The sequence below is a fragment of the Stegostoma tigrinum genome, chromosome 7, assembly GCF_030684315.1.
Source record: "Stegostoma tigrinum isolate sSteTig4 chromosome 7, sSteTig4.hap1, whole genome shotgun sequence".
NCBI classification, from domain to species: Eukaryota; Metazoa; Chordata; class Chondrichthyes; order Orectolobiformes; family Stegostomatidae; genus Stegostoma; species Stegostoma tigrinum.
Window position 1 is genome coordinate 60,866,410 of NC_081360.1, and position 14,550 is coordinate 60,880,959.

Consider the following 14,550-nt stretch of genomic DNA (forward strand, 5'->3'; position numbering starts at 1 on the left):
CCCTCTTTGACTGTCATCAATTCTCTGGCATTTCGAAACTTTATTTCATTCCTGTTTAAATACCTTTAGTGATCAAGCCACCACAACTCTTTGCTGTAGAAAATTCCAGATGCTTACTAACCTCTGGGAGAAGAACTTCCTTCAGTTCAACTCCATGGCAGTTTTAAATAAGGGTCATGTTATTGTGTAGCAATAACCCCTAGTTTGAGGTAACCCCACTTGTAGCGACAGCTTTGACATCTACCATGTCAACAGCCCTCAGAATCTTGAATGTTTTAATAAGACCACCCCTTATTCTTTTAAGTTCGAATAAGTGAAAACTAAAACTGTTAAGATAATAAAATGTGAGGCTGGATGAACACAGCAGGCCAAGCAGCATCTCAGGAGCACAAAAGCTGACGTTTCGGGCCTGGACCCTTCATCAGAGAGGGGGATGGGGAGAGGGAACTGGAATAAATAGGGAGAGAGGGGGAGGCGGACCGAAGATGGAGAGAAAAGAAGATAGGTGGAGAGAGTGTAGGTGGGGAGGTAGGGAGGGGATAGGTCAGTCCAGGAAAGACGGACAGGTCAAGGAGGTGGGATGAGGTTAGTAGGTAGCGGGGGGTGCGGCTTGGGGTGGGAGGAAGGGCTGGGTGAGAGGAAGAACCGGTTAGGGAGGCAGAGACAGGTTGGAATGGTTTTGGGATGCAGTGGGTGGGGGGGAAGAGCTGCGCTGGTTGTGTGGTGCAGTGGGGGGAGGGGACGAACTGGGCTGGTTTAGGGATGCAGTAGGGGAAGGGGAGATTTTGAAACTGGTGAAGTCCACATTGATACTATTAGGCTGCAGGGTCCCCAGGCGGAATATGAGTTGCTGTTCCTGCAACCTTCGGGTGGCATCATGGTGGCAGTGCAGGAGGCCCATGATGGACATGTCATCTAGAGAATGGGAGGGGGAGTGGAAATGGTTTGCGACTGGGAGATGCAGTTGTTTGTTGCGAACTGAGCGGAGGTGTTCTGCAAAGCGGTCTCCAAGCCTCCGCTTGGTTTCCCCAATGTAGAGGAAGCCGCACCGGGTACAGTGGATGCAGTATACCACATTGGCAGATGTGCAGGTGAACCTCTGCTTAATGTGGAATGTCATCTTGGGGCCTGGGATAGGGGTGAGGGAGGAGGTGTGGGGGCAAGTGTAGCATTTCCTCTCGCAGGGAGAAACGCTTCTGAAGGGTCTGAATATTCTGGGTGTAGAGGTGGTCACGGCTGGGGCCAAATTGGGAAGGCTGAAATGTGGACTGTAGTCCCTTGGGGATGATCTGGTTCCGTAGGCAGGTGCTGAGGAAGGTGATGCGGCTGTGGTACCTGGTTTGCTTCAGGACATGGTCGAGCAGTTTCAAGGCCGAAGAGATTACAAGAGAATTGCAATGGGAGAGAGATTCCCTGAGGTTGGTCCGGAGGGAGGAGGGTAACTTCTTCAGGTTAGGCATCCCTGGAAGAGGCTTCGCAGTGAGGTTAAAATAGTATCAGAGATAATGGGAACAGCAGATTCCACTCCCCCTCCCATTCTCTAGATGACATGTCCATCATGGGCCTCCTGCACTGCCACAATGATGCCACCCGAAGGTTGCAGGAACAGCAACTCATATTCTGCCTGGGAACCCTGCAGTCTAATGGTATCAATGTGGACTTCACCAGTTTCAAAATCTCCCCTTCCCCTACTGCATCCCTAAGCCAGCCCAGTTCGTCCCCTCCCCCCACTGCACCACACAACCAGCCCAGCTCTTCCCCCCCACCCACTGCATCCCAAAACCAGTCCAACCTGTCTCTGCCTCCCTAACCGGTTCTTCCTCTCACCCATCCCTTCCTCCCACCCCAAGCCGCACCCCCATCTACCTACTAACCTCATCCCACCTCCTTGACCTGTCCGTCTTCCCTGGACTGAACTATCCCCTCCCTACCTCCCCACCTATACTCTCTCCACCTATCTTCTTTACTCTCCATCTTCGGTCCGTCTCCCCTCTCTCCCTATTTATTCCAGAACCCTCTCCCCATCCCCCTCTCTGATGAAGGGTCCAGGCCCGAAACGTCAGCTTTTGTGCTCCTGAGATGCTGCTTGGCCTGCTGTGTTCATCCAGCCTCACATTTTATTATCTTGGAATTCTCCAGCATCTGCAGTTCCCATTATCTCTGATACTAAAACTGTCGAAACAGTTTTTGACAAGACAATCCCTTCATTCCAGGTTTCATCCTGGTGAACCACTTTCGAGCAGATTCTAATGCGACATATCCTTTTTAAATAAGGGGTTCAAAACTATTCACAATACTCCAGGTGCAGACTCACCAAAGGCATATACAGTTGTAGCAAGACATCCCTGTTTTAAAAAGTTCTATTTGCCTTCTTACTTACTTGCTGCACCTGCATACTGTTATGGGTAGACCAAATCCCCTTATATATATATAAACTACTACTAATTCACTGTTCCAATTTATTAACATTCCATAAACAAACCCTTGTCAAAGATGAATCAGTAAAATAGATTGTCTCACATGGAATTCTAGCAGCAGGAAGAGAACCCCACCTTTTAGCTATAACAGAAACAGGAATAAGAGTATCCACATCCAATTTCAAAATCCCAGCAACTGCTAATGAAGTCTAAAACTAAGAAAAAAAACTGGTTCTGTAGGAGCTTGACTGCACCCATTCAGGCTGCTTCTATTGTTCCAACTTAAAAAGAAACAAACCTAAGGCCTCACAAGCTTTACTTCACTGGCTTTGGAGCAGACTGCTCAGTGCCTCCGTGTCAGCCATTCTTCATAAAAAGAGCCGGGACAAATTTCAACTCTTAAAGCCACAGTATTGTCATACACAAGGACACCCAGATTCCTCTGCACTGCATGTTGCTGAGTCTCGCTCCATTTTAAAAACAGCCTGCCTACTGATTCTGTCAGCCAAACTGTAAGATCACACTATTTCCTATATTAGCCTCCATTTGCCAGTTTTTTGCACATTTCTTCAACCTATTTAAAAGCCCTGGCTGTTACTTCTATCCTCATTGTAACATGCCATTCCATCTATCTTTGTATCATCAGCAAATTTGGATACATTTCACTTTGCCCCTTCCTCCAAGTTATTAACATAGGTAGTAAATAATTGAGCCCAAAGAACTTATCTTTTTGGCATTCCACTAGTTATGTCTTTCTAAACTGAAGAATTAATCCTGACTGTCTTCTGTATGCTAACCAATCCTCAATACATGATCATTCAATACCCTACCTCCCCAAACACATTGCCTGAGATCCTATTATGTGCAATAACCTTTTGTGTGGCACCTTATTGAAATGACATCAGAAAATCCAAATACAGTACAATCCTGATCTCCTTCATCTGCCCTGTTTGTTATAGCCTCAAACAGTCCTCTAAGACTCAAACAGAACTGCTCCAGAGTTGAAAAAAAACACAGAATCATAGAATCCCTACAGTGTAGAAAGATGCCATTTGGCCCATCTAGTCCACATGACCTTCTGACCAGCATTAACCCAGCTCGAGCCCCCATAGCCTATCCTCTTAAGCCCACATTTTACCTAGGCTAATCCATCTAACCAGCATATTCCTGGGCACGATGGGCAATTTAGCATGGCCAATCCACCTAATCTGCGCATTTTTGGACTGTGGGAGGAAGCTGGGCACCTGGTGGAAACCCATGTGGTACACAGGGAGAACATGCAAACTCCACACTGATAATCACTAAGGCTGGAATTGAACCTGGGTCCCTGGCATTGTGAGGCAGCAGTGTTAATTGTCATGACAGCCAAATGGGCAGATGATACTCATTTGACTCTTCTAACAGCAGAGATCTTGGGCCTCTTGTGCGGTGGCAGTAGTGTCCCTACTCCAGGACTAGGATACCTGGGTTTAAGCCCACCAGCTCCAGAGGTGTGTAATAACATCTCTGAGCAGGTCGATTAGAAAGACAAATTAACAGCAGAGTTCTTGGGGTTCATGTGGAATGGTGGAAGTGTCCTGACCTTTGAGTCAGAACTCTCAGGTTCAAGGTGTGCTATAGCATTTCTGAACACATTCCTCGCTGTGGGGGTGTTATTTGCTAGATGGATCCAGAAAAGAAATATGGAAATTTATGATTATGCTGGACTATAGATCTACAATAAATCTTTGTAATTCTCAGAAAGTCATTTGCTGCCTAATTTGCCACTTGGATATTGGTGTACATTATGTAGTGTTAAAACATTTTAAGGTAGGTTTAAAAATAGTTTTAATTATCTAAGTAATGTATCTTCCAAGTTTCTGCTCACAAAGCACTGTACAGAAATGTCTGGTTCTGTTTACAAAGCTTCCAGAAAATTTGAAGTTTCTAAATGAAAGATTTCTAGACTAAAGAGGTTACAGTATATAACAGTTTCAAATATAATGCATATATCTAAAACTTACTTATATAAGTTTCTTCGCCCTGGCCACTGTTGATATTCGTTGCTAATGTAGTAACTGTAATGCAAATAAAATGTAAGATTACTCTTAGGATGTAAAGTAAATCATCAAAAATAGGAGTATTAATAATCATTTGTTATTACAGAATTTGAGCATTAGTGAAATAAGAGAGACATTTGTCAAGTAGAACATTATATATTCTTCAGTGCCTACAGGATATATTGTCACATTTAAATGTTGGCAATTTCCAAATAAGCAAAAAGTTTGACAAATCCTCTGAAAATAATATTATTGAATTGACAATGAAAAGAAAGGTAGGCATATACTCTTTTGAAAACTCAATATAAAGATAAATTTTAATAAAAATTACACCAGAATGAAAATTATTTAAGAAAAAGCTAGATACTGAAGATTGAAAATAGAATATACGATGCTGCAGAGGACATTTAAGGTAAACTGGATTGAAAATCTTTGTATTTTAGTTAAGGATTAAAAGAAGGCCTACAAAAAAATGGAATTGTTAACAGGGGCAGAGCATTGGAAGAGATCTTTAGTGTTAATGTTTTCACTGAAATTTTGGGCCATGCTCAGACACATACAAAGGTATTTCGAAATGCACTGGATCAACATGTTTCTCGATTATTCCTCTCAACTATTCCTCTCATCATTTGGGAGTTGAGGTGGCTAGTCAAATGATTTCTTCTGCTAAAACACCAGGACAGTCCTTTGAAAGTTAATCTTTCCACATTAAGAGACAGTCATGACTCCTGCTTAATATCTGTGCCATATAGCCCACAAGAGAAATTTAACAGAATATGAAATACTCGGTAATAAAGTGTGAAGCTGGATGAACACAGCAGGCCAAGCAGCATCTCAGGAGCACAAAAGCTGACGTTTCGGGCCTAGACCCTTCATCAGACCCCTCCTCTCTAATGAAGGGTCTAGGCCGAAACGTCAGCTTTTGTGCTCCTGAGATGCTGCTTGGCTTGCTGTGTTCATCCAGCTTCACACTTTATTATCTTGGATTCTCCAACATCTGCAGTTCCCATTATCAATGAAATACTCTGTGTTGAGAAGATGCTGTCAGATGTGTCCACCGAGTGAAATTCTTTCTTCTATTGACAAATCTGGGATTAGGACACAATATGGTCAAATAGGGGTCATAATAGATTAGATTCCCTACAGTGTGGAAACAGGCCCTTCGGCCAAACAAGTCCACACAGCGCCTTGGAGCATCAAAGCCAGACCCATTCCACCCCTATAACCCACACACTCCTGAAAACTATGGGCAATTTAGCATGGCCGATCCACCTAGCCTGCACATCTTTGGGCTGTGGGAGGAAACCGGAGCACCCGGAGGAAACCAACGCAGACACGGGGAGAATGTGCAAACTCCACACAGACAGTTGCTCGAGGCTGGAATCGAACCCGGGACCGTGCCGCTGTGAGGCTGCAGTGCCAACCACTAAGCTACCGTGCCGCCCCCAGGTCAAGAAAAAAAATAAAGCCAGAACTTGGAGCATAAAATCATGAAGCAGCTCTTCGTAGACACTGAGGGTGGAACTCTAACCCACAAAAGACAACTGCTGCTGGATCAATTGTTAATGTTAAAGCTGAAACGGATTTTTTTTATTTAAATAAAGGAAATGGCGCAAAGGAACATTCATACTCCTAATGGAATTGGGAGTTTTAGAGGGAAACATGCAGCAGACCACCTTGATAACCTAGATTTAATAGGTCAATCATAGGTCAAAAAATCTGGACAGGAACATGTGACATAATTAGGTTTCACTGGAGAACATCACAAGTAATAACCTTAGACCTCACAAGAACTTTGTGCTAGATAAAACACTTTTCAGGTCACTTACATCAAAAAACAGTTAGCGAGGCCGAGACTACATGACAATGCGAAGTCCATCGGGATTATTAGTGACCAGTGCTCAACACAGGTCAGAGATAATGGGAACTGCAGATGCTGGAGAATCCAAGATAACAAAGTGTGAAGCTGGATGAACACAGCAGGCCAAACAGCATCTCAGGAGCACGAAAGCTGACGTTTCGGGCCTAGATCCTTCATCAGAGAGGTCTAGGCCCGAAATGGCAGCTTTTGTGCTCATGAGATGCTGTTTGGCCTGCTGTGTTCATCCAGCTTCACACTTTGTTATCTCAACGCATGTCAACCTGGTAAATGTGCACTTATACAAGATTACATTTTGAATGATGCGATCAGTGACTGTATGAAAAGTTTACAGTTGGTTTGGTGTCAACTGTTTAGATGAAACAGAAATTAAGAAAAATACTTTAAATTGCTACATGCTAAATTTAAAAAAAGACAATATCAGGCAATGTTTTTAAGAGCTTAAAATATATTTTTGGAGAAGTAATCTAAAGTTGATAATAATATTGTCAAGGTCAACACTATGGTGTCGCCTAATCTAACGGTGATAATATCAACACCTTCAGGGAGTTGTTACTGATAAACATAATAACAAAATAACATTGCTGACTTGTATAGTTCCTAGTAGAGTATTGTACTAGCATCTGACCTGACTGAGAGAAAGAATAATAAATACAGTTCATCTTATTTTTACACTTTGTTGTGTTATTAGCACAAATGAACTAAAGTCTATGACATTGATTGGCAGATAATGGTTTTTTTTCTCATTTGAAGAGTAGCAGGATTCCAGGAGAGCTGGAATTTAATGGTGACCAACATTTCTCCAACTACTACACCATATGTTGATTTGCATCTGTTCCTGTGGTGATCAATGATTTACATTCAGCAGTGTGGTAATCAACAGGCTGAACTACATATGGGAAAAAGAAATATTACAACAGACTCTATCAAATATGTTTACTTATTAAAAGAGCATGGGGTAAAACCTAATATGTTCCACATTCTAGCAATAATATTTTTAATGCATTCTCTACATACTTACAGGGTATCTTTTGTTAAAGTTACGATGTTTATGACTTCCCAGTTTCCACTTGTAATTTGTTTCACTTCAGGCTTCAGACAAAAAGGGAGGAATATTAAACTGAAAGAGTATGGAAAAGCTTTAAAATCCCTTTAAATTTTTCATCAAAAGACTGTTACATACTTACCGGATTTCTAGAAATCCTGTGGATATGCTTATATCCTTGCATGTCACTAAATACCTTGTAGAAATTAATGTTGTCTGTTTCAAAGAATGGGTCTGATGTGTGAAACTGCAATTTTCAAATAATCAGCATCAGAATACTAGAAATCCAACATTAATTTCTTTCTAAATTATTTTTATGAGTTGAATAATTAAAAATACATTGACAGTTGTAAATATATTTCAAAGTTTCTTTCACTTTATTTGTTCTTTTTATTTCAAAGTTTGCAACTCAGCATATATACATTTTGCTCCTTTATTACCACTGAAAAATATTATTTTTCTCTAACAGCGTTGTCAATTTTGTTACATGTTAGATTATAGTATGATAGCGTTGGACAGCTCAGAAACTGATCCTTTGGTCTAACTAATACATGCTGACCAGATATCCTAAATTAATCTAATCACTTTGCCAGTATTTGGTCCATATGTCTCCAAACCATTCTTATTCATGTGCTCATCTAGATGTCTTTTAGATGTTGTCAATAAATGTACCAGCCTCCACCACTTCCTCTGGCAACTCATTCCATACATGTAGCACTTTCTCCATGAAAACGTTGCCCCTTAGATCCCTTTTAAGTCTTTCACTTCTCACTTTAAACAAATGCTCTCCCCTTCCCTGGGAAAAAGACTTTGGCAATTTGCTCGATCTATACCCCTTTTGATTTCCATAACCTCTGCAAGATCAGCCCTTAACCTCTGATGCTCCAGGGAAAACAGACACAGCATATTCAGCCTCTCTCAAAGGTCAAACTTCCAACACAAGCAACATCTTTTTAAACCTTTTCTGCACTCTTTTAAGTTTAATAACATCTCACCTATTGCAGCGAGGCCAGAATTAAATGCAGAATTAAATGCTTAGCCAATGTCCTGGACAGCCACAACATGACATCTCAACTCCTATACTGGGCAATAAAGGCAAGTGTACCAAACACCTTCTTCACTACCCTGTCTGCCTGTGACTTCACTTTCAAAGAACTAAGAATGTGCACCCCAATATCTCTTTGTTCAGCAATACTCCCCAGGACCCTACCATTGAGTGTATAAGTCCTGCCCTGGTTTGCCTTAACCCTGGTTTGCCTTAACAAAATACAACACCTCACATTTATCTAAATTAAACTTCATCGGCCACTGCTTGCCCTGTCGGCCCATCTAAGTTCCTTAAATGGCAGTCAGGAAGCATGGCAGCTTCATATACATGCATTGGCGCTGTGCAAGGATAGCAGAGAGGAGCATCCATTGTAGGCCTGTGTCCGTCAGAAGCACCCATCTTACCAGATCATCCTTTAACCCTCTCACCTTAGCTTTTTGAACCTACCTCCACCACCAGTCAAAGTTGCCCTGCCTAGTTTAAAACTTAAACAGAGCTTATCCATTAACTGTCAATAAGTATTAATGGGCGCATTCTCCATATCAACACTTCTACCAATCAGAAACCACTTGCTGGCAATCCAGTCTTATCAAATACTGCATGAGAGAAGTGTTGGTTTTCTGCTTTAATTAATATTCTTGTGAAATGTCCTGACGAGTACAAAATGAAAATCTTTGGCACAATTAGTCTTTTCTAAGCAATATTCAGGTTTGTACTACTAAACAACTACCTAATATATTTGGTCTATTATAAATTATTTATTATATATTTTTACTATTATAAATCACTAACCCATATTTAAGAATTATTGGCAGTGCTTCATTATATCCACTGACCGAAGAATACAATTACATTCTGATCCATTTCCATTATAAGAATAAGAATTTACAAATCAATGTGAAGTAGTAGAGAAAGCATACATAAGTAAAGGAGAATCGAAATTTGAGGGTGGCGAAAAAGGCAAGTATCAGGACAGCCGCTGATTATACATCGTGTCTAAAATCAGGTTTAATTATAGTTGATGGCATTAAATAGGAAGTGCCTTATCCAATATCCCCTTTTTAGTACCACCACACAAGAGGAATTTCTATCCAAGGATTCCAATATTTAAACTTTCAGAGAAACAGTAATTTAAACAGCACTACATACAACACCAATCCATCCCGTTGTACTCTTTTCAGCAAACTGAAGATCCTGGTATAAGAGAACAAACATTCAGAATTAACAATGTTTTAAAATGACTATGAATTGAAATATTAGCTATCACAAATGAGAATATTTAAAACATGGTACTTGATACTAGTTACCTTTTCACAACTCCAACTGTTGGATGCCTTGAAATCACATATTGTTAAAATGGAATGATTTTGTCTTCGTTCAATCCATTGCACAGAGATTCGGTGATCTGTTACCCACTTTACTGCACTTAGATAATACTCACTGAAAGTGTAAAAAAAAATTGAAAATATTCTGACATGTACACTATGAACATCAACTGGCCTGAATAGAAACTACATTTGACACTAATGTCACTAAACTCAATAACGAAACACTATATATCGTGCAAGTGACTTTTGATAAATAATCAACTCTGATATTTTATCTGTGAAATTACTTGCGTGATCCATTGAGCCAAATGCAGTCATTCAATGGTTTATGCAGCATTAGCTAACTGAAGCACTCCTTCTGCTACTCATTCAGCAAAAAGATTTGCCTCAGGATAGGCCAGCAGCTCTCTAGCCCTAGCAGCATCACTCCTGGGACTACCATAGGAGTTTGTTGTTGACTTCCATTTTGGCTCCATCCTATTGCCAGCCGGAGTGGGAACAGAACATTAATCCACTGCCTCAAGAAGAGGTCCCAGTGCTGGAACAAAGAAAATTACATGCACAGGAACAGGCCCATAGGCCCACCAAGCCTGCTAATGTGCTGCTTGTTTCACAGTTACCTGGTTTATCCATTTCTTGATTCTTGAATAGCAAAATTACATTGGTAACCTTCAGTATGTCTGGTACTAGATCTCTGATCAAGAAGTATCACAAGGTGATGGCAAGGAGGAGCCAATGCAAGGAAATTTCATATGAGGACAATTTACAAGAAATTTAATGAGTCTGGCTGTCACATTCGCCACAGTCAAATAGCTTTCTGACATTTGTTGTGTAGGCTAATTTTAAAGAAAACTCACTTCTGAGAAACAATAGGGAGAGAGAGAGAGAAGTAGAGGTGTACCTTGAAAGAAAATCCTCTGGAGCTTCAAGTGCTTGATGTGTTCTATTTTCAACATTTACAACAAATAACCTCACAGTAGAAACATTAGCACCAGCCTAATTTAAGGGAAAAATATTGTTTAGACAACAAATACTGTCCTAAATTTTACACATGCTGTTCCTGGCACGCGTTTCGAAAATATAGCCATTTTCTGCAATATAATAACTGATGGAAACATCTTGCACAAATACATTGTATTGCACAAATTTACATCCTAATTCAGTTTGTATAATGAAGAAAGCTCCTCAATATGCATTTTACAAAGTATTTCTTTCTTATTTGACGGGAAAAAACCTACATCTCAAATTATTTGCAAAAATAAGGTTCAATATCAAAGGGGACAGAATTTTTTGGAGTGGAGTACCAGCGACTGGGGACTTCTGATTACAGTTTCAAAATGGTCCCAATTCTGATCCATATTCTAGGTTGAGGCACGTTATATGTACACACACAGAGTTCACATTAAGATTGCTCCCACAGGAGTAAGTCTGTAAAGTGTAAGTAAAGCATGCTGCAAAGGAAGGCACAATGAGCAACCTTAAATGAGCAGTGTTCCTAAAGACCAAAAGGAAGGCTCTCATTTAAAGGATGGAATATTGTGGAGGTAAATGGTTTCTTGGCCACAGGTCTGAATGTTGGCAATAGCTCCTTGTCACCATTTTTTGAGAATTCCCAAGTATTGTGGTTGATGTGTCACTCTAACAATGGACAGACCTGCAGCAGACTTTGGTTCAGGATTAATAAATGCAGGGTCAGAAGCATCCCTCTCAGAGAGGTGATGCCGATACTACTGAATGGTAACTATCATTGCTGGATCCCAGTCAAGAAGTAATAATGGGAGGTGCCTCAGACAAGGGCTGCAAATTCGGGCGCTCGGTGGCTCTGATTAGTTTTCAGTAGGCACTGAGTTCCTGGAATGAAAGATGACGGCTCTTCCCCACCGACATTCCTCTTCCCAACATCCAGAATTGAAAGGCAATGCTGAAAGATCATTGTGCTCTTCCCACAGATTAATTCCAGGATGGAGGCACTTCGAGTCAAAGTCAAGTTTGGTACAAGGTTATTCACAGGCCTTCTCACAACACATTTAATGGAGGTGGTTGCAAGGCAGTAGAATCCTCAGCCCCACTCCCCATGGTAAAATTCACCATAAGAGCAACAAAGCTTAAAGTCAAAATCTTAGCTCAACTCAAGCCTTCTCAAAATAACTGTTCAGTGTTCAGTGGAAAGGGGAAGGCTGAATAGGTTGGATTTATTTTCCCTGGAGCATCAGAAGCAGAGGGGGGACGTTATGGAAGTTTTATAAAACTTGCATAGCGTGAATAGTCAAGGTCTTTTCCCAAGGGTAAGAGAGTTCAAAACTAAAGGGCATAAATTTAAGATGAGACGGGAAAGATTTAAAAGGACCCTATGGGGCAACTTTTTCATGCAGAGGGTGGTGCATCTATGGAATGAGCTCCCAGAGGAAGTAGAGGTGGCTGGTCTAATAACATTTGAAAGGCAGCTGGTTGGGTATATAAATAGGATGGGTAGATGAATAGGAAGGGATCTGGGCCAAAAGCTAGCAAATGGGACTAGATTAATTTAGTATATCTGGTTGGCATGGATGAGTTGGACCAAAGGTTCTGTTTTTGTGCCGTATATCTCTATGACTCTACTCCAAAACCTGTTCTCTCTACTGGAAGAGAAGCACTATTTGAATATAATGTGCTGTGAAAGGGTAGAGTTGGCTAATGAAGAGCCAGCAGATTCCCAGTTCAAGCTAGATGAGGAGAATACTAGTAATACTAGATCTCACTGGCTAAACTCTCTGAAATTCCCCACCACTGTGTGCGTCCAGGAGCTTGGAGGGGAATTTTTATCCCTATTAAATGTAACATTTAAATAAAATTTAAACAGAAACTGTACCTTTGGGTATGGAATCTGAATGGTTTCGGGATATTGTCCATCACCATAAAATGAATACTCTATAAGTGGAACATGTGTATCATTGAATTCTCCATAGGCAAAAAAAATTCCGTTTGGTGACCACCATAGGGCATTATTTGAGGACAGCATTTCCTCTGTGGAAATGAAAAAGATAACTGTTTCCTGATCATTTTAACACTACAAAATCATCTCTGATGCCAGGACATATTTCAATCCTTTAACAGCAACTAAAACTAAATATAGAATAGTCAGATACCTCGCTAACAGATCACTTCAAAAGTGTAACCCTAGCTTCAGATTATCCATCATTTTAATATTGCATCTTTGCTCCTGATACTGGCATCTTTATTCTCAGCCTCTTGTAGTCTCCCAATAAAGTTCAAAATAAGCTTCAGGAGCAACACTTCTGCTCTTGATTCAACACTATATCCTGCAGCGAATGACAGAATGAAAATGTCACTGGACTTGTAATTCAAAGCCCCTAGCTAATGTTCTGGGACATGGCAGATGGTGAAAGTTGAAGTGAATAAAATCTAGAATTAAAAACTGGTGTAATGGTGACCATGTGTCAATTGTAGATCTGCTATCCTTTTCTAATCTGGCCAACATGTGACTCCAGACCCATAGCAAATGTGACTGACACATTACTGCTATCTGATGTGGTGCAGCAAGTCATTCAGTCGTGACAAAACGGCTACAAATTTTGATGAAAGAAATGAAAACTCTTTGTAGGTGTGCGGCAGTTCAAGATGACACTTCATCACGACCGTCTTCAGGGCAGTTAGGAATAATCACTAAATACTGGCTAGCTAGAGATAATCTTATCTTATGAACAAATTATGTTCAACAATTTCAGATTCTAACTTTTGCATCATTTTCTTTTCTCCTTCATCTTTACTTGACCCAAATTTCCTATTGCTATTTTGCCCCACTTTCCCTTCTCCTTTCACTTTTCAGAAACCTGTTAGGTATCTTCACAGAGCTTTTTTGTGCTATGGGTTAACAGAGAAGGTTAAGGTACTAAGTGTGGTTTATTTAGACAATGGAAAAGCATTTGATAAAATGCCATATAACAAACTTATTAGCAAAACTGAAGTCCACTGAATAAAAGAGACAGTGGCAGAATGAACACAAAGTTAGCTAAATGACAGAAAATAGTGAGTCATGGTAAAATAATTGATATTTCAAACCGGAGGAAAATAGCAAATGACTGGGGGCAGCACGGTGGCTCAGTGCTTAGCACTGCTGCCTCACAGCACCAGGAACCCAGGTTCAATTCCAGCCTCAGGCAACTGTTTGTGTGGAGTTTGCACATTCTCCACATCTGCCTGGGTTTCCTTCGGGCGCTCTGGTTTCCTCCCACAGTCCAAAGATGTGCAGGGTCGGTGGACTGGCCATGCTAAATTGCCCATAGTGTTCAGGGGGGTGCAGATTAGGTGGGTTATGGGGGATGCGTTTAGGTGGGATGCTGTGAGGTTTGGTGTGGACTTGTTGGGCCGAAGGGCCTGTTTCCACACTGTAGGGATTCTACTGTAATCAGAGTTAACATTTCAGGTCCAGTGAGTCACTGGACCCAAAATGTTAACTCTGACTTCTTCTTCACAGATGCTGACAGACATGCCAAGCTTTTCCAGCAACTTCTGTTTTTGTTCCTGATTTACAGCATCCACAGTTCTTTTGACTTTCCCAGGGGTTGGTTTTCAAACTATTTTTATGTCAAATAATGGAAGAAGCTGTCAGAGATAATGGGAACTGCAGATGCTGTAGAATCCAAGATAACAAGGTGTGAAGCTGGATGAACACAGCAGGCCAAGCAGCATCTCAGGAGCTGACGTTTCGGGCCTAAACCCTTCATCGAAGTTGTGATTGTTTCTGTGGAAGTGAAAGCTAAGAACAGACGTGCTATAAGTTTTCAAAATCCCGAG

General features: G+C 41.0%; 1 protein-coding gene across 4 annotated transcripts in view; it reads right to left on the reverse strand.

Moving 5' to 3' along the window:
• fap (fibroblast activation protein, alpha) overlaps nucleotides 1–14,550 on the reverse strand; it is an 86,203-nt gene that overhangs the window by 34,209 nt on the left and 37,444 nt on the right. For all 4 annotated transcript variants that reach the window (XM_048535122.2, XM_048535119.2, XM_048535121.2 and 1 more), the window contains 7 exons: nucleotides 12,605–12,759; nucleotides 10,658–10,752; nucleotides 9,736–9,868; nucleotides 9,578–9,622; nucleotides 7,523–7,627; nucleotides 7,357–7,427; nucleotides 4,421–4,474 (listed from right to left, as the gene is read on the reverse strand). In XM_048535122.2, the coding sequence (XP_048391079.1) occupies nucleotides 4,421–4,474; nucleotides 7,357–7,427; nucleotides 7,523–7,627; nucleotides 9,578–9,622; nucleotides 9,736–9,868; nucleotides 10,658–10,752; nucleotides 12,605–12,759 (658 nt within the window). The remainder of the gene's footprint in view (nucleotides 1–4,420; nucleotides 4,475–7,356; nucleotides 7,428–7,522; nucleotides 7,628–9,577; nucleotides 9,623–9,735; nucleotides 9,869–10,657; nucleotides 10,753–12,604; nucleotides 12,760–14,550) is intronic.